The 20,758-nt window shown below is 40.9% G+C and overlaps 1 protein-coding gene across 3 annotated transcripts in view; it reads right to left on the reverse strand.

Moving 5' to 3' along the window:
• The window catches only part of LOC140199625 (RNA-binding motif, single-stranded-interacting protein 1-like), a 215,447-nt gene that overhangs the window by 30,722 nt on the left and 163,967 nt on the right, over positions 1-20,758 (reverse strand). For all 3 annotated transcript variants that reach the window (XM_072262018.1, XM_072262017.1, XM_072262019.1), the window contains exons 5-6: positions 9,275-9,432; positions 4,267-4,346 (exon numbers count right to left, since the gene is read on the reverse strand). In XM_072262018.1, the coding sequence (XP_072118119.1) occupies positions 4,267-4,346; positions 9,275-9,432 (238 nt within the window). The remainder of the gene's footprint in view (positions 1-4,266; positions 4,347-9,274; positions 9,433-20,758) is intronic.

Raw genomic sequence — 20,758 nt, forward strand, 5'->3', positions numbered from 1 at the left:
GGTCTCTATCTTTTCACACCATTTGATAAACCATTGTTCTTTAGCTTTTGCACATTCTGCCCTTTATTTTTTGGGCCAATTAGATGTGTCCTTCTTGTGCTTCCTTTTCTCTTCCATGAGCTTCAGAATGTGATCCGTCATCCAGGCTTGTTTAGCTACGCACCTTCTTTTGGGGAGACATTCTTCAGCTGCAATTTGCATACAGTCCTTCAGGTTTGACCACATGCTATCTGGTGTCTGCTCCATGTTTTCTACTCTCAGTCCTTTAAACCTATTTTGTACTGCTGCAGAAAATCTTTCACTATACTCGCTCTTCTTCAGTAAGTCCATATCCAGCCTGGCTTTCTTGGTTGCAGCCTTAATCTTTGTCTTTAGTGCAATCTTCACCCTAACAACCACCGGGTTGTGATCTGAGCCTATATCGGCACCTGGATAAGTCTTGGCCATCCTAATGCTTCTCCTGAAGCATTTCCTCACTGCAATATAGTCAATTTGTCTCCTTCCAGTATCCCCAGGCTTCTTCCAAGTGTATAATTTTCGTTTGGGTAATTTGAACCATGTGTTTGCTACCATCAGCTCATGCTGTTCACAAAATTGTATAAATCTTCCCCTTCTTTCATTTCTCTCATCTAAGCCATACTGACCAATGATATCCTTGTATTTCACATTGCCTACTCTAGCATTCAGATCTCCCATAACGAAAAGTACATCAGAGCTCTTTGCATTTTTTAAAGCAGATTCTACGTCCTGATTAAACCGTTCCACCTCTTCATCCTCATGCTCACCTGTTGGTGGATACACTTGGACCATCGTAACATCGAAAGGCTTTCTTTTTAATTTTACCATTATGACTCTATCAGCTATGGGCCAAAACCCATCCATTGCATTGTAGGTTTTCTTCTTCATAATAATTCCAATGCCATTGGCATGGCTCTCTCCTCCAGAGTATATCATCGCAAAATCATTCTTGTCAACTGTTCCAGCCTCTGTCCAACAGACTTCGCTTACTCACATAATATCTAGCTTCGTTTGAGATATTGCAAGAATTGCATTATCAAGCTTCCCTGCTTGATACATTGATCGAACATTCCATGTCCCTATCCGTAAGATACTTCTCCTAGTTTTCAGTCTATCATTAGTCAGTGCCACACGTCCTTTCGGATTGGTGTGCCGCCATTCCCAACAGACCTACAATTCCCAAGGTCATTATCTTCTTCCTTGTGGCTACCTACAGCAGAATCGCTCGTAAGGGGCCCAGGTTCATCTGCACAACGCATGTCTCTTCTAACTAAGTGCATAGCATACGATTCGTAAGAGGGAGCTACGTGGTGAGGCTTTAATCTCTTCCATGGAAGATGGCCGTTGGCTCACAAGGAGCTCATCCACCCTCTGTCAGGTCTTGTTTTTTCAGTCCTGCTGGGTGTCCTCACACCCTCCTCACCAGACTAAGTCCAGTGGGGGAGCCGGTTTAGTCACTGACCACTTGACCATGAACAGGTTGTACTGGATTATATGGTTACCAGTAGCAGGGATGTGACGGCTGTTCGCTTGCTCGGCTCCAAGGAGAGCTTCTGCGTTGATGGCGTCGGTGTTTTCGGTCAGTCATGCGCTGGGCACTCGCCTCCAGCTGAATCTCTCTGGTCGCCGCCTTATAAATAATAGCAATGTCTAAAAGCTACAAGGGTATGAAACTAAAGGTTCACTCTCGATCTCGTTGCCCTTTTTGGCGGTCGCAGCGTTTCCCATCCTTCAGGAGAGCGGGCCGAGGCTCAAACGCTGAAGCTGGTGGGCGGGAGGCTGCTGCTGCGGCGGCGGCTGGTTCGGTTGCCCCCCCACCTACCCGCCCCCCCCCCCCAGGCCATCACTCACTCACTCACACACAACTGCCCACAAGGTGAAGCGGAGAGAGGAAAGAGTAACTCTGGCTAATAAACCTGCCTGCTTGGCTAATCAAAATCGATGGAGTAACTAGATTTAAATTAATAATATTTCAACGGTTGTAAGGTGTCTTCCACTCCTAAACAAAGAAGTTTAAATGTAATTTATTTTTCATTTTATGCAGGTTGTGAATTATTTTGATTTTCAGGAATATCTAAAATAGGCTCTCAGCAGAAGATCAGAACAATATTCGAACAAACAAGGAGCCCCGTGCAGTTGAAGAGTTGCCCCATAGTATTTTTTCTGTGCAAATTATCTGATTATGGATTGAAACAACACACACAAAATGCTGGAGGAACTCAGCAGGCCAGGTAACATCTATAGGAAAGAGTACCGTTGACATTTCAGGCCAAGACCCTTCAGGACTGCTGAAGGGTCTTGGCCCGAAATGTCGTCTGTACTCTTTTTCATAGATGCTGCCTGGCCTGCTGAGCTCCTCCAGCATTTTGTGTGTGTGTGTGTTGCTTGCATTTCCAGCATCTGCAGATTTTCTCTTGTTTGTGAATATGGATTGAATTAATTTGTCCTTTGTCAAATGTGTCAAAAGCAGAGCCCAACAGCATAAGCCACTCTATTCCACGTTCAATGAATACAACCTACAAGAGCCACGGATCTATTTTCTGATGAAAGGTTTTGACCCGAAACGTTGACTGTTTTTTTCCCATCCATAGATGCTGCCTGATCTGCTGAGCTCCTCCAGCACATTGTACATATTGCTCTCGATTTTCAACATCTGATTTACCTTTTGTATCTATTTTCTGCCTGTCTGTATTGTATTTTGTGATGCATGTTTTTATTATGGGTTTCGGTAATTTGTCAGGTGGGGTTGGTCGTAGTAGAAGCAGACGAGTATAGTCATGTATTTATACTTTGTCCTTGTTAGTTTAGTTTAGCTGGAGAGGAAGAGAGCCAGGGAATTAATATTTTTTGTTTCCTTTGCTTATATCGCTTAAAATCACTAATTTCGGTTACTTGACTAATTCCGCTAGTTTTGCTAATATCACTATATTAGATCCTACATCTTTGCTGGTTTCATAATAAAGGATTGAACATACTTTTTTCGACTTGGATCTCAATTATTTGGAAGCATGTCACACCGTGTCAATTCCCTCACAACCGCTACACAAACTTCTGATTTTATAGCAGTTCCATTTCCGATAAAACCTTTTGCACTTGGTTATCATATACAATTGCTTCTCCATTCTGTCTGCTTTACACAATTGTAGCTACTCTTAGTGAGGTAACTTTTATGATACTGAGACTGATTTTCTTCGTGATGTAACATTTTTTGATGGTACATTTCACAGCAAATATTTGCAACTTAGTAAATCATTTAGAATTGTGAAATTGATTTTATGAGCAGTTTAGTTGATTATGTGAATTTACATGACAGGAAGAAGTTAATTAAATTTACAACAGGAGTGATGAAACAAGAAGTTCATATTTCTACAATGTACTCAATGAAATTTTCAAATTCAAGATACTGAGAAAATTAAGAATTTACTAAGAACAGCAGTGATTTGGAAGTAACTTTCCCATACACTAAATTAGCTGTTGAAACTAAATATTTAATTGAATGGTGCCAGATAACCAGTCTTTTTCAGTTCTGTTTCAAAGTCATTGACCTGTCAAGTCAAGTCAAGTCAAGTTTATTGTCATTTAACCACATACATGTATACCGACAAACGAGATGACGTTTCTTTGGACAAAGGTGTAAAGCACGTAACACACATACAACACACAATAACTTAGGGAAGTAAGAATTAAATCCACAAACGAATTATACAAAGATAAACAGAGTAAAGTGCATAAATTAAATATGCTAGGGCCCACTACAAATTACCCGGTGACCTGTAAGGTTCAGTCAAATTTTCTTCTCTACTGATGCTGCTTAATCTGCTGAGATTTCCAGTATTTTCTGTCATTGTTTGAATAACCTTCATTAAAGGCAGAATTATTTTCTACTTTAAGCTAGATAGTCCAAATTTAAATACATGAATATGGTCCAACACAATGAAGTTCTTCCTCTACACATATTTAAAATAAACACTAACACCTATTTGCTGTACAATTACGAATATCCATTATGGAAAGGTTCATGAATTATTTTTGTCAGTATAGTCAATTGGCCTTTGCAACTAATTTTCATTGTTCGGCAGGAGCAAAAGTGTATTTCTAAATAAACAGATTGTGACGTACCTAAATATTTGAAACATAATAAACCCACAGCGCATTATGTTTTCTCAGAAGCAATCATATTTATTTTTCAAGTCGTTTGTTCTAAGAATTCACAGCTACATTAGTTTAGCAAAAGCCATCAAAACTCACCAGGGACACCAGGGATAGTCTTAATAAATTTTCCATTAAAATGTGCTATGACTGCTTCACACTTCTCTGTTGATTCCATCCTGGTAAAGGAAGAAAAAATAATGGCATTAAGTTCAAATACTGATGTAAATTTATCTAAAAATTAATTGGCTGCCATGTTTCAGTCTGGAAAATTAATGAGAGAATTTTTTTCCCTTTTAATTATATCTACACATTTTTTTAAAAGTCAATGAGGCAGTCTGGAAAGAAACAGGTTTTCAGAGGAGAAAGGTTATAACGTTAGGTAGGAAGAAGAGGGTGATATAATGTGCAGAACCTTTGTAACTTGTAAATTTTTACTTCTTGGACATTAACTGAGCAACACGAACAATCCTTGCTCATCTCTGTAATGATATTACTTGGTGTGATGTTTCCAGCTACTTAAAAGGGGGGACGGGATGGGGGAATCAGACGATAAACAGTGCAAGATATTTTGAGACAAAATGGAGGGAGGGGAAAGGGATGTTGCAGTGGATAAGAAGAATGCAGCAGAAAATAAAAAAAAAAGTTGAGTACAAAATAAAGTACCTATGTGAAGTAGAAGTATTCTGCCTTCTAATCTGTTGATGACTAAGTGTGATCTTGGAATCATATACCATCCTATTCTCTTAATATTGTACAGCATTATAAAGATCTGACATTTTCTAATCAAAATACAAGTGTGAGATCATTGTAATACACGATTTAGTTTTTACCATATGTACCGATCAGAAATAAAGATGGTACAATCAGAAAAGTCCCTTTCATGACTTCAGAATCCTCAAATTAACTACTTCAAAGTTCCAGCAAGATGGTACCAGTGACCAATGGTGACACCTTGTAGCCAAAATTACGCTTCTTCTGCTAAATATAATTCTTTGTCTTCTTCTGAACTGCGATAGATTACAACCTGTAATTTCCCTTGTAAGAACGTATTTTTGGGCTGACTGAACAATATGGCGCTTCTGGGGGATTCAGTGTGGATGAGACTCTGGTTGATTCCTAATTGTGGAACATGAACCCAGATTTGGCGCCATTGCAAGCATTGAGCAAGATTAAAATCATCGAGGACAAGGGGGGATACGAGCAGGTGCTCAGCGCTGCCTGCCTGCATTTGACCGGTCTCTCTTGCCGCTGCCAATGTGCGGAAGGTGAGGAGTCTTGGGTCCTGTGCCGTCGGGTTCGGGAGTGGTAGCCATTGGGATTGCCTCAGTGCTGAACGCTCTGCAGCTGTGATCTCACTTTGGGGACCCTGCAGTTCATGTTCCGGGTGTTTTTTGTTTGCATTTCTTTTTACGACTTGCACAATTTGATTGGGGTGCTTCATCACTGAACTAACTCTGCAGCCGTGGCCTGCAGATGGGCGTCTTCGGCACAGCTCTGAGGATTCACTTTTGGGGACAGACGCTGTGGTTAATGTTACTTATTTATTTTTTATTGCTTACATGATTTGTTAATTTTTTCACACATCAGGCGTTTGATGGTGTTGTGTGAGGATTTTCTTTAAACGGGTCCACGTATGGCAGTCTCTTATTCTCCTCTCCCAAGGGAAGGTCCCTGCGTTTGAGTGATCTCTCTCTTCCTCGATGTTGTCAGTGGATGGTGCCGGAGCAAGGTTTAATCACCACAGATTGTAGATATGGACTCTAATTCAGGTTTATGATGTGTTCTAGTTTCTAGCCTAGATTTGGTTGCTCTTTTTCATTACTATTTTTGGGTGATTTTTAAATCAGGTGGACTGCAGATAATGAACACTGAGCTGAACTGTACTGCAATATGCCTTTTGATGTTGTGTTTCATACATATTCTGTGGTTTCACTCGATTTTTTGTTGTCATTTGTGCATGGGGGAGGAAGGGAGGGTTTAATGTTTGATTGTTTTTAGTGGCTTTGTTTCGTGACTGTGGGGAAGACGAATTTAAGGGCTGCATACATACTTTGATTATAAATGTACTTTGAATCTTTGTGTTTCTTTGTTTTGTGGCTGTCTGCATTAAGACAGATCCCAAGGTTGTATACTGTATCAATTCTTTGAAAATAAATGTATTTACGACTTTTGAATTATTAATGTAACATTGACCATTGATGGCTGTTAATTGTATTCTAGATCAATGCAGTGTGAAAAATTGTCCAAGTTTCAACTAAAGATTCCAATATCAATCTCTCAGTTCAGTTCTCATTTGAGACATGGTTAAAAAAGTGTGAATAAACTCTTCTTCAGCAATAATTGAGCTCCACTTTCATCACGTTTGAAAAGAAATGGCAAAGTGTTTGAAGTATGCACCAAAATAAAAACATGGTTATAAGGTAACAAGATGCATCTTATTTTAAATTATAATAATGGGATAACACAGGTGCCAGTTCAGTTAAAGAGAGAGATCACAGAATCCTGTGTAAAATAGTCCATAAAGTACCAACTTGCAAAACTACATTTGTTTCACACAAAATGCTGGAGGAACTCAGCAGGCCAGGCAGCATCTTTGGAGAAAAGTACAGTCGACATTTCGGGCCGAGACCTTTCAGCAGGACTGGAGAAAAAACGATGAGGAGAAGATTTAAAAAGGTGTGGGGAGGGGCATTTTGTGTGTGTTGCTTGGCTTCCCAAAATCTGCAGATTTTCTCTTGTTTGTGATTTGTTTCTGTGCTCCACTCATATTCAATCTAAAAAGTGAAATGAAGAATATTTCTTTTCTTCGCCTGGTTTGGAAGTAACAAAATGGATCTCTAATGTTTATAAAATTGTTTCGGATTCCCAGCATTTGCAGTCTTTCTTGAGACATTGTAATATTTTTAACAAGATCTTCTTCTTGATTTCTATTTTGCTTTTTACTGTAAATGCTGATGCTCAACATTTAACAATAGAAGCAAAAAAAAAACACCAAAAGAAATTGGAAACTCCTGAGGCAGGGTTTTGACCGAAAATGTTGATAGTTCCTTTTCTCTTGCAAATGATCCCTGCCCCATTCACTTGCTTCTGCAACTGGATGTTACTTCTTCACAGATATAAATATCTTCTTTCTTAAGGCCATCCAATTTATGATCTATTCTGCAGACTGAAGATGCAGGATCTAATATGAATAATATGAAGATCTTACATCTTCAGTAATACCAATACATGGAAGCAAGACAAACACATTACTCTCATCTCTAGGAAAGCCCAGCAGAGATTGTTCCTTCTATGCCAGCTTAGGAAACTTAACACCTCAGACTGTATCCTGATGATTTTTGACTCAGCCATCACAGAGGGTGCTACGACCACCACTGTCACTATCAGGTGGATTCAGAATTGGCTTGCCTGCAGAAGGCAGAGGATCGTGGTGGAGGGAGTACATGCAGATTGGAGGATTGTGACTAGTGGTGTCCCACAAGGATCTGTTCTGGGACCTCTACTTTTCGTGATTTTTATTAACGACCTGGATGTGGAGGTAGAAGGGTGGGTTGGCAAGTTTGCAGACGACACAAAGGTTGGTGGTGTTGTAGATAGTGTAGAGGATTGTTGAAGATTGCAGAGAGATATTGATAGGATGCAGAAGTGGGCTGAGAAGTGGCAGATGGAGTTCAACCCGGAGAAGTGTGAGGTGGTACACTTTGGAAGGACAAACTCCAAGGCAGAGTACAAAGTAAATGGCAGGATACTTGGTAGTGTGGAGGAGCGGAGGGATCTGGGGATACATGTCCACAGATCCCTGAAAGTTGCCTCACGGGTGGATAGGGTAGTTAAGAAAGCTTATGGGGTGTTAGCTTTCATAAGTCAAGGGATAGAGTTTAAGAGTTGCGATGTAATAATGCAGCTCGATAAAACTCTGGTTAGGCCACACTTGGAGTACTGTGTCCAGTTCTGGTCGCCTCACTATAGGAAGGATATGGAAGCATTGGAAAGGGTACAGAGGAGATTTACCAGGATGCTGCCTGGTTTAGAGTATGGATTATGATCAGAGATTAAGGGAGCCAGGGCTTTACTCTTTGGAGAGAAGGAGGATGAGAGGAGACATGATAGAGGTGTACAAGATAATAAGAGGAATAGATAGAGTGGATAGCCAGCACCTCTTCCCCAGGGCACTACTGCTCAATACAAGAGGACATGGCTTTAAGGTAAGGGGTGGGAAGTTCAAGGGGGATATTAGAGGAAGGTTTTTTACTCAGAGAGTGGTTGGTGCGTGGAATGCACTGCCTGAGTCAGTGGTGGAGGCAGATACACTAGTGAAGTTTAAGAGACTACTAGACAGGTATAAGGAGGAATTTAAGGTGGGGGCTTATATGGGAGGCAGGGTTTGAGGGTTGGCACAACATTGTGGGCTGAAGGGCCTGTACTGTGCTGTACTATTCTATGTTCTATCACCATTTGGTTTCCCATTGCCTCCTCCCTCTCCAAGTCCAAGTTGTAGCAAGTGGTCCCCCCGGCAGAGATGACTGGTTGTCAGCTACTGATAGTAAAAGACCTGTTCATCACCGGAGCAAAGTGCTGAAAGAATGACTGCTGACTCCACCCACCCTAGCAGTCACCTACTCACCAAGTTGCCATCGGGGAGATGCTGCAAGGCCATCACCACCAGGACTACGCGTCATCTCTGAAGCCTCTTTCCTGAAGCTATCCAACTACTCAACAAAACTCACTCAGGTGTAATACTCTAACTGTACCTGCATAACATCCATTACTGGTCTTTCCTGCTCTCCTTGTTCTGTTGATAATTATTGAGTCTGTTCATATGCTCATATTTAGTTAAGTTTGATCGTTCACGTTTGCGTATGTGACCGTTCCGCTAATTGTTGATTGCACATGGCTGTTTGCACTGTTGTCCTGTAAATTGTCGGTTGCTATTGTGTTGCCTGTTACGGTATTGTTCTGTGTTTTACGCTTGGCACTGAACCACAATCAATTCTGGTGTGTTTCACATACTGGCCATAAAGTGATTCTGATTCTGCATGCATTGGAATTTTTAAAAAGCACCACAATACGTAGTAAGCTTTTAAAATCAAAACAGCTATAATACCTTGCAAAGCCTACTCCACGACTTGTGCCGTTAGAATCTCGCAATATTCGTGTGGAGATCACTTGTCCGTATGGCTTCAGCATATTCTCTAGTTCTTGTTCATCCATGGATGGTGGTAGATTGGAAATGTACAAGTTTGTGGGGTCCTGTTCCTGTTGCTGAAATAAAATTAGAATGAGTACTCTTGTTTTAAGAGATTAACAAATTTACATATTCTTAGTCCTCACAGTGGAATGACTTCCAGCCTAAAATGATCAATTATTTCAGCAACACACACAAAAAATGCAAAAATGCTGGTGAGTGCAGCAGGCCAGGCAGCATCTATAGGAAGAGGTACCGTCGACGTTTCGGGCCGAAACCCTTCGTCAGGACTAACTGAAAGAAGAGATAGTAAGAGATTTGAAAGTGGGAGGGGGAGGGGGAGATCCAAAATGACAGGAGAAGACAGGATGGGGAGGGATGGAGCCAAGAGCTGGACAGGTGATAGGCAAAAGGGATACGAGAGGATCATGGGACAGGAGGCCCAGGGTGAAAGAAAGTGGGAGGGGAGCCCAGAGGATGGGCAAGGAGTTATAGTGAGAGGGACAGAAGGAGAGGAGAGAGAGAGGAGAGAGAGAGGAGAGAGAGAGGAGAGAGAGGAGAGAGAGGAGAGAGAGGAGAGAGAGGAGAGAGAGAGAGAGAGAGAGAGAGAGGAGAGAGAGAGAGAGAGAGAGAGGAGAGAGAGAGAGAGAGAGAGAGAGAGAGAGAGAGAGAGAGAGAGAGAGAGATAACTAACTAACTAACAGATGGGGTACAAAGGGGAGGTGGGGAATTAACGGAAGTTAGAGAAGTCAATGTTCATGCCATCTGGTTGGAGGCTACCCAGGTGGAATATAAGGTGTTGTTCCTCCAACCTGAGTGTGGCTTCATCTTTACAGTAGAGGAGGTCGTGGATAGATATATCAGAATGGGAATGGGGCGTGGAATTAAAATGTATGGCCACTGGGAGATCCTGTTTTCTCTGGTGGACAGAGCACAGGTGTTCAGTGAAACGGTCTCCCAGCCTGCATCAGGTCTCACCAATATATAGAAGACCGCATCGGGAGCACCGAACACAGTATATCACCCCAGCCAACTCACAGGTGAAGTGTCGCCTCATCTGGAAGGACTGTCTGGGGCCCTGAATGGTGGTGAGGGAGGAAGTGTAAGGGCATGTGTAGCACTTGTTCCGCTTACAAGGATAAGTGCCGGGAGGGAGATCAGTCGGGAGGGATGGGGGGTACGAATGGACAAGGGAGTCGCGTAGAGAGCGATCCCTGCGGAACGCGGGGGAGGGGGGGGAGGGAAAGATGTGCTTAGTGGTGGGATCCCGATGGAGGTGGTGGAAGTTATGGAGAATTATACGTTGCACCTGGAGACTGGTGGGGTGGTAGGTGAGGAGAAGAGGAACCCTATTCCTGGTGGGGTGGCGGGAGGATGGGGTGAGAGCAGATGTACGTGAAATGGGAGAGATGCGTTTAAGAGCAGAGTTGATGGTGGAGGAAGGGAAGCCCCTTTCTTTAAAAAAGGAGGACATCCCCTTCGTCCTGGAATGAAAAGCTTCATCCTGAGAGCAGATGCGGCGGAGACGGAGGAATTGCAAGAAGGGGGTGGCGCTACAAAAATGGGTGTCGTGGTGGAGATATGTCTCTACGAAAGGAGGTGTAAGGTGCTCCTTCCCTCCACTTGCCTGCAGGTCACCCTTGGACAAGGTGTAGCACCTGCTTAGCCACCTCTCTGCTCTGAACTGGGTCATGTGGAGACATGGGAGCAGATGGTGGATGGTCGTATGAGCAGCGGGTGTATATCACAAACCCTGGTTATGATGCCACTGATGCCAAGCAGACAGTCTATGAGAAGTACTGATAATGGCCGGATAAAGAGACTGCCCAGAAGGCAATGGTAAGCCACTTCTGTAGAAAAACAAATTGCCCAGAACGATCGTGGTTATGGAAAGACCATGATTGCGCACATCGTAGGACACAGCATGTAACGATGATGATGACATCCATCTTTATATCGATTGACTGGAAAGATCAGTGGGTGGAGTGAAATATAGAGTATCTTGACGGGACAATGAAAACAAAAGGTGACATTTATTAGGAAACACGTGGCTATCATGGCTGAGGGACTATTCAATCTTTCTGGGAATAAATGAGTTGTGAATTAACTGGTCATTATTCATAATTGATTAATGAAAATAAAGTTCATGGCAGATTAACTAAGAACAATATTTTAACAGACATAAATACAAGTAACTGATCAATTTTACTATACCAAAGCACACCTTCCAATAATTTACAAAGTAATATTCCTCTCAGTTTTTAATATTCCATTAGGCCATGCCTTTGAGCTGGAAGGTGTTCACTTGATGGATAACTGAAGACATGACCATGCTCTTTTTTATCTTTAACTAAACCAAGCAGGGTCCAAAGACAATATTATCAGGATTAGTGGAAGTTCTGCCCCATTAAAGTACAAACGTAGAAATGCGTCAATCATGATCAAGCTGTATGTTTTCATAAATAAACTGGCAGAGGCGTTTTAAGTTTAAGGAAACCATAACAATATACTTTATTGTCAACCAAGCACAGAACATAACACATGGTAAAAATCATCACATCATTACTTAAGACCAGCCTCTTAAAGTGAATTCCAACTCAATGTCGGTCATTGTGAATTAGCATATGTTTCCACCCCTTAAATTACTCTACAAAATCCTGTTAAACATTTGTAACATTTAACATTTTTCTGACTATTAATTACCACTTTCTGAAATTTTGGAGAAGTCTTCCATCTTTAGTGTACGAATCAACAAAGCAATCTTCCTTTCTTTTACAGCCACGGTGACATGCAGCAGAGAAACAGGCCCTTCGGCCCATCAAACCCACACCGACTATCACTCATTTCCATCAATCCTACTGTAAGCCCGTATTTTATTCTCATCAAATCCTTGTAGATTCTCTACTCACCTACACCAAGGTTGTACCTGGTATTATGATAACAGTCTTACACCAGATCAGCTTAGACATACTTCCATACCAATCAGTGATCAGCAGTGCTTTGGGATTATAGGCCAGACCCAGAGGAAAAAGAACACCGATTGGATATATTCCTCTCATATCAAGTATTATAAAATGTATAGAGTACTGTGCAAAAGTCTTAGGCAAATATAGATAACTAGGGTGCCTAAGACTTTTGCACAGTACTGTATTGTCAATGTGGAGCAGAGAGCAAGTTTGTAAATATGGCGGAAGCACAGGATGTTGGGAATGGTGAGGTGGAGTGCTGCGGGAGAGGTGTGGGGCACATGGCTGATAAGGAGTGCCAGGAGTAGGGGTTGGTGATGTGGATGCAGACATTCCCAGGCCTGAGACGTCAGGCAAGGTTATTTGATTCCAACTAACTGGTTTATTGATTATAGAATGTCTCTCTAGAGGTTCCCCTTTCCCTTCTCCTCTTCCCAACCACGATTCCCCTCTTCTTGCCCCCTTCCTACTCTCAATCCACAATAGAGACCCATATCAGAATCAGCTTTGTCATCACTCACCTGTTGTGAAATTTGATTTTGTGCAGCAGCAGCCCATGTAGTGTATAAAATTACTGCAGTATTGTGCAAAAGCCTTAGGTACCCTAGCTATATACAGACATCCCACCTCTCCCAGAAGTTCCGGGAGCCTCCCGCATATTAATAGCATCTTCCTGATGCCCGCAAATTATATACAATATCCTGGAAATCGATTTTTTTGAGAGTGAGCGAGAGAGAGAGCGCGAGAGAGAGCATGAGAGCATGAGAGCGAAACAGAGCACGAGAGAGTGCGCACGAGAGAGAGAGCGCGCACGCACGCGCCATGGCAGAGTGTTTCAAAATAAAATATAAAGCGTACTTCACCCCAGACTACACTAACGTGTACCCTTGCCTAATAGGGGTAAAAAGTAATGAGTGTTGCTCGCTGCACTGTTTGCAACAGTGACTTTTCTATTACCCATGGTGGGTTAAGACTGTGAGTTTAACAGGTATCATTCATTCATTAGCATAGTTAACGTTATTTAAACTAGCTGGCTAGCTGCTAAGGAGCTACTCTATTACAGACATCCCACCTCTCCCAGAAGTTCCAGGAGTCTCCCGCAAATTGATGGTGCTACCTCCCTGAAATGAGTTTTTGCAGGGTGGGATGTCTGCATACATGTTCCTATGATGGAAAGAGCTCCTTACTACAAAACAAAACATTACAAGATTTTAAATATCTACAGTTCATTTCTTACTTTGATGGTGTGAAGTATTAAATCAGTTGAGAGTTTGTCGCAGCACTGATTGCTTTGCTAGTACCTTTAATAGGCTGGAAGTAGTTAAAAAGAAAGCAGGGTTCACACAAAGGACAACATGACCGTCATCAATGCTACTTTGAAGGCACCGTTGTGATCAGAGGCCTTTATCAACAGTGGTCTTTCAGTCCTCATCATAATCTGAAAAAAAATTAGCAATACTTCCACGTGGAACATTTCCCAAAAATTCAGGGGAAAATGTCAGATGGACAAAGCATATGTTTGTGCACAGAAGTAGGTCAGCAAATCAACTTCCTGCTCTTTTAATCTGTATCATTGTGAAAACAATACTTTCACAGTCTCTGAGATAGAGTAGAATAAAAATAAATCAGATCAATTTCTTTTTTAAATGATGTAAAGATGCTTACACTCCCTTTAGTTTCATGATCATAAAACAAATATTTTCAACTGTGTAATTTTTCTGGGTAGCTGGATGCCTAACGTGCATGGAAATTTTTTCCGATCTTTATAAAACCTCTGCAAACTGGACAACTGAGACATCAACAAAAGCAAGCTTATTTCGTCTTCTTAGTATGCTGGTAAAATTTGAAAATACAGTGCATAAAAGTCAAGGGAATGTTGCAGAGAAGTAAGCAAAAGGTGGGAATAAACGGTGGAACATTGACCAGCTGTCCTGTTCCATGTTTAAAAGCGGATTTCTGGGATTGTTCTGCTGGAGCTGGCATGGACCAAATGGGTGCAATAAACTCCCGTATTGTAAGAAAGAAGTTAGTTACAGATAATCTGGTTGTTCTTGTTATTTAGAGAGGGGGGAGAAGAGGGAGAGGCCTAACTGTTTGTTATTCTGTAGTGGCTTTGGGATGATAGCGGTTGTAGATATAACTATTGGGACAATGTATACCCACCCTGTTCATGTCCACAGACTTTCAATTTTCGCTTTTAATTCAGCATATTTCTGTTGTTTTGCACTTATTGATTTCTGTATGCTGTGTGTGTTTGTAATGGTCGCAGGTATTAAGCAAGTTGTTCTTGCTTATTTATCCTGCATTATTATTTCTGGATGGTTATTATGGACTGTCCTATCTGTAGTAACAGATTAGTCGTAAGTGGGACTATGACTCTAAAACTGATTCAGGCTTGTATTTATGGTAAGGTATGGTTTCTTTTATGAGCTTCTATTTTAAAGCAAGGTTTTGGTGAATGATGTTTGCCACTTGATTGTGCTTATATAAGTAATCAGGTTGAGTTAAACTGCTGCAGGACCTGTAATGTGTTGGATTGTTTCTGATTTCTCTTGGATTTTTCTTACTTAATTTCTTGAATTCATTGGTCTTTTATTATATATTTTAAATATTTTTTTTGTGTTAACTACTTGGTCCTGTATTGCCACAAGGAACCCTTCTCTGTCTGGGAAGAGGTCTCCAACTCTGAGCCAGGCATTCGATGCTTCCTTGTCAACGTCTAGACTGCTCAGATCATGGGGATGTCTTCCATGAAGGGTCACACTCTTTCATTAGTTTACTTTTTCTTCTACAGTGATAAAGTCTTCATTTTTTCTGGGTTGTGCTTTCATTTAAGTTTAGTGGTGTGTACATCTTATCAGAATTCCATATGCTTGTGCACTCCTGATTCCTGTTTTCGTTGATGAAAATATATTCTTAGAAGTTTTATCTAACAGTTGTGTAAATTTTTATGTCTGTTTTTCCTTTTCCTCCCTCTGCCCTAGATAGTAGTAATCTAAGTGCACTTGAGTGTACATAGTGTTTTCTAAAATTTGTCATTTCAGTTCTTATTTTTCTTTGTAAATTTTCCAAATCAGTTTCAGACCAAGGTATTATGGCAAAAGAATAGTGAAACGGCTTATTGCCTTTGTTATATTTTTACTGGAGCTCTGTTTGCCAGATTTTCTTAACCTTGCAGTAAATTCTGTTGAAAGTTTTCCCATTATTGGACTATGATCTATTTTCTTCACTTATTGATATCCCAGAAACTTATAAATTTCATATTGTATCCTGCTGTCGGTTTTGTAATCTATCAGCTCCATTGCCCTTTTCTTTATCTGCATTTGTCCAGCCCAAAGTTCATGTTTATATCTTTAGAAAACAGTTTTACCACTTGAATTAATTGCTTTAGCTTTACTGATGAAGAAGCATATAATTTCAAATTGTCCATGTAGAGGAGGTGTACCAAGGTATAATTTGTTTGGATATTTCTGATTTGATGCCCTATTTTCACCCCATTCAGTAAATTAGAGAGTGGGTTTATAACTAGACAAAACTATAGTGAGCTTAGAAAATTGCCCTGGCAAATGCCTCTGTTAGTTTTGATAATGGTGACAGTTTTTTTGGTTGTAATAAATAGGGTGTCTTTAAGTACGTCAATACTTCATCCAATGTTGAAGGAATTGCACAAGTATTGGGTGTAGCTTATATATATTAAGAACACTATTAGTCATGAGTGAAGGACAGAATCAAATGCTTTTTGGTAGTCAATATAACAACATGAAAGAGTTCTGCCTTTCTGTCGGGCTTGATTTAGAATTACAGAATCTATTACTAATTCTTCTTTACATCCTTTCTACACTTCTGTAAGTATGTTGTGGTTATCCAAGTGAATGGTAATTCATTGTGAGATGCATGATGTTTAAATTTTATGAGGGGCGATTGATAAGTTCGTGGCCTAAGGTAGCCGGAGTCAATTTTAGAAAACCTAGCACATTTATTTTTCCTGCATTTACACACTTAGTCCAGCGGTCATGGAGCATACGGATCCCTTCTTTGTAGAAGTTGGCGTCATGACCTCCAGAAAGTGGTCCACAGCAGGGGTGATTGATAAGTTTGTGGCCTAAGGTAGAAGGAGATGAGCTATTAACTTCAAGCTTTCTGCATTTTCAGTCAAAGTGTTGGACTGCACGTGCATGTAACAAGAGCTGTATAACTCATCTCCGTCTACCTTTGGCCACAAACTTATCAATCACCCCTGCTGTGGACCACCTGGAGGTCCAAGACGCTCTTGTTACATGCACATGCAGTTCAACTCTAAGTGATAATGCAGAAAATTTGAAGTTAATAACTCCTCTCCTTCTACATTAGGCCACGAAGTTATCAATCACTCCTGCTGTGGACCACTTCTACAAAGAAAGGATCCGTATGCTCCACGGCCACTGGACTAAGTGTGTACATGTAGGAGGGGACTATATTGAAAAATAGATGTGCCAGGTTTTCTAAAATTGACTCCTCCTACCTTAGGCCACAAACTTATCAATCACCCCTCATATATATAGTTTGTAAAAAGAAACAGGATGATATTTTGATGATCATCTATGATTTCTGTTTTAGGGAAGAGATGTGTTTTACCTTCTGTCAAAAATTCAGGCACTTGTTCAGGATTTTAAAAAAAATTGTTGATATGTATTAATAGGTACAGATGAAGGCAAGTAAATTTTATACCAATATTTATGAATATTATCACTGCAGATATTTTTCCAGTTGTTGGTATTTTTTTTATAACCTCTTTCAGCAAATCCATTTTAACTTCAGGTATTTGCATTTCTTCAATCATGCGTGTGCATTCTTTTTCCTCCCTAATCCATCTTGTTTCTTAATTGTGCATCACCCCGTTTGACCAGATATTAGATCAAAAGTTCATTATCTCTACGTTTGTTGGTGATTCTGCGCCAGGGAAGAATTGGCACATCAAATTTAGTTCAATGTCCAGCATAAACCTTTTTCATTGTTTCTGAACTGATAATTCTGTTTTCATGTATCTATGTAATCTGGCTTTGTATGCACCAAGCTTCTGTTTTAGTGTACCTATAAATTCTACAACGCTTTTGTTTGGTTGATCATATATCCTTAGCTTTTCTCTGAATTTTCTCGCTCGGGTTATCCATTTTATACTTCATTAGGTGACTATTTCTGCTCTCAAGGTTTCATTATTTTATTATTAAGGTTTTATTATTATTATTATTGTGTTCTTTATCTTTTGTTTTTTTTCTACTGCATAAAATTCAGAGTAACAATTATTTTGTTCTCCTTACACTTGTGTATAGGAAATGACATTAAACTATCTTCAATTTTTGTTTTCTTGAACTTGTTCTTACTAAATTTATACCATTAAGATTAGTAAATTCTAGTGTATATGACAATTGTAAATCATCACCAGTCAATTTTGGTTAAATATCGGCTGAGAATTGAGATTGTTCTAATTTTTTCTCTTTAACCCTAGCTTTCCAATTTGATTTTCCTTTTCTACCTTGTAATTCACTCTCCTATTGTTCAACATTTAACTGGGTAAGAGGAAGCACAATTCTCCCCACCCTGTTATGCTGTAGAATATTTCCAGCAGATCTGTGACAAAAAAATCTAATGACATAATTCTACTTAAATTAAAAACTTTATGCAGCAACATCCACTTTGCAATCATAGCCAACATGTTAATCATACAACATGTTAATTTACTAAAGGTTTGATGATGCTTGGGAAATAGTAATGGAAAGTTGCACATGAGTTACAGATAATTTGCATTAGTCTTCACTGTAGAAGATTCTACTGTTGATTCCAATTAATACTGTAATGAACGCAAGGAAAATTAAACACAATCACCAGCGGATTTGTTTTCGGCAAATTAATGATGTTAAGCGCTGTTAAATTACTGACTTAGATGGCTTGCATCCCAGAATCTTAAAACTGAATACACTGATTGTAAACATTCTTAACCTCTGGAAAAGCTTTGGGAGACTGGAAAACTGTGAATTTGACATCCTGTTCAATAAGGGAGAAAAACAAGAAGTGAGCAATGTAGGTGTTCCAGCTTAATGTCTCTCATTGGCAAAGAAAATAATCTTTTACTACGTTATAGCAGCGCATTTGGAAAACCATAATCGAATCCAGTGGAGTCAGTATTGCTTCAGAGAGGGGAAATCTTGCCAAATAAACTCATTAGACTTTTTTTGGGAAGCCTTGACCAGAAAAGATGGTGTAGGGAGGGAGGAATTGGTGGTAAAAGATTATATTTGTCAAATGTCATCTACAATCTAATGATATTCTAGGGTATGTTATAGTCAAGGAGGAGGCATTATTCAGTCTTCTCTAGAGCACTAAGTGGACAATTCCCCAGGGTCTGACCCAAGTAGAATTGGGAGAAGCAAGAGAGGGAATTGCTTGAGTTTTGACACAAACCTTTGATTCCTCTTGAGCTGCAGTTGGAATCCAAAAGAACTGGTAAATAGCTAACACTAGAGACAAACCAGGAAACTATAGGCTGGTAACCCTTACACCAGTGGTAGGGAAGTTACTGGAGAAGATTCTCAGTAATAGGATTTACTTGTATCTGGGGAAAAAAAAGACTTTTCAGGAATAGTTAGCATGGCTTTGTGCAGTGAAGCAGGTTGTCAAAGGATCTTCCAGGGTATATTGGTTGGAAGTGTGGGGAGGGAAACAGCAGATGGAGGAGTATAATCTGGGTAAGTATAAACTGTTTCATCTTAGAACAGATGAAATGTAAGTGGAAAACTTGCAGTAAATGACAGGACCCCAGGAACAATGATGTACTAAGGGATTGAAGGATGCAAGTCAATAGCTCCTTGAAAGAGGCAACACAAATAAATAGACTGATACTGTGTTGGCGCGTGGCCAAGTGGTTAGGGCGTTCGTCTAGTGATTTGAAGGTCGCTAGTTCGAGCCTTGGCTGAGGCAGCGTGAGTGTCCTTGAGCAAGGCATTTTACCAGACATTGCCCTGCGGCGACACCGGTGCCAAGCTGTATGGGTCCTAATGCCCGTCCCTTGGACAACATCGGTGTCGTGGAGAGGGGAGACTTGCAGCGTGGGCAATTGCTGGTCTTCCATACAACCTTGCCCAGGCCTTCACACTGGATACCTTCCAAAGCGCAAATCCATGGTCTCATGAGACTAACGGATGCCTATAAAAAGGCGGCAAATGCTCTGCTTGGACCTGCCTTCATCAGGTGGAACCTTGAGTATAAAAGTCAGGAAGCCAAGCTGCAACTGCATAGAACTTTAGCAGATCACATTTGGAGTAGTGTGTGCAGTTCTGGTCACCATATTTCAGAAAGGAATGTGGATGCTTTGGAGAGGGTGACACAAGACGTGGATGTTGTCCTGGATTAGATAGTTTTAGCTACAAGGAGAGGTTGGATAAACTTGGATTATTTTCCATGGAGTTTCAGAGGCTGAAGGGTGACTTGTTAGAAGTATACAGATCTTAAGCTCTTAATGTGTTGTTCTATGAGCAGCCTGTTTTTACCAGAGGAAGCAGCCAGAGCAGCAGGCAGACTTTCAACAGTTGCTTCTGATTGGCTAGGTATGTGGCAATTTCACCAATAAAAGGAAGGCAAGGTGAAGTAGAGCAGCCATTTTGGGGGTGGGATTTGACTCAAGAGGTGCAGAAGAGGAGCAGGTAAATTTTCTATTTTTCTGTTAATCTGTGACCTTTGACTTAGTGTAGACAAAGTGACAGTCAGGGCAAAGGAATGCTCTTCCTGCAAGATTTGGAAAGTCAGAAAACCTCATGGTCTCCTGCTCCTCATGGACTGTGTTCAGGAGCTAGAGTTGCAGATGGATGTTTCAAAAATCACCTAAAATGTTCTGGTCATCACAAGTGAGATACTCACAGCAAGGGTACAGCCTACAGATAGATGGATGACTACCAGGACAAGTGAAGGCAGTAGACAGACTGTGCAGAGTTCCTTTCCTCTGTGGCCACACCTCTCACCTTTGGATACTGTTGTGTTCGGGGCCGGGGGGGGGGGGGAGTGTGAGGGTGCGGCGGTAGGGGATGGTGACTTTTCAGAGGCCAGCAACAAAAGCTGGGTCAGTGGCGCTCTACTTGGTTTTGAGGCAAAGGAGAGAAGAATGAAGTCAGGCTGGATGACAGGAGACTTGTTAGCAAGAGGAGCAGAGAGGCATTTCTGTGGCCACAGGACTGTAGGATGGTGTGTTGCTTCCCTGGTGCCAGGATCAAGAATATCTCAGTGGGTATGGGATCATCTAAGAGAAGAGAAGATGAGTGGCCAGATTGTAGTCTGTATTGGTACTGATGATATAGGCAGGAGCAGGGATGAGGTCCTGCAAAGCTATTTTGGGGAGATAGGTTAAAGACGCAAAGCAAAGTTCAAAGTACACATATACAACCCAAGATTTGTTTATTTGTCCAAGAAA

Source organism: Mobula birostris, chromosome 6, assembly GCF_030028105.1.
Source record: "Mobula birostris isolate sMobBir1 chromosome 6, sMobBir1.hap1, whole genome shotgun sequence".
Classification (NCBI taxonomy): Eukaryota; Metazoa; Chordata; class Chondrichthyes; order Myliobatiformes; family Myliobatidae; genus Mobula; species Mobula birostris.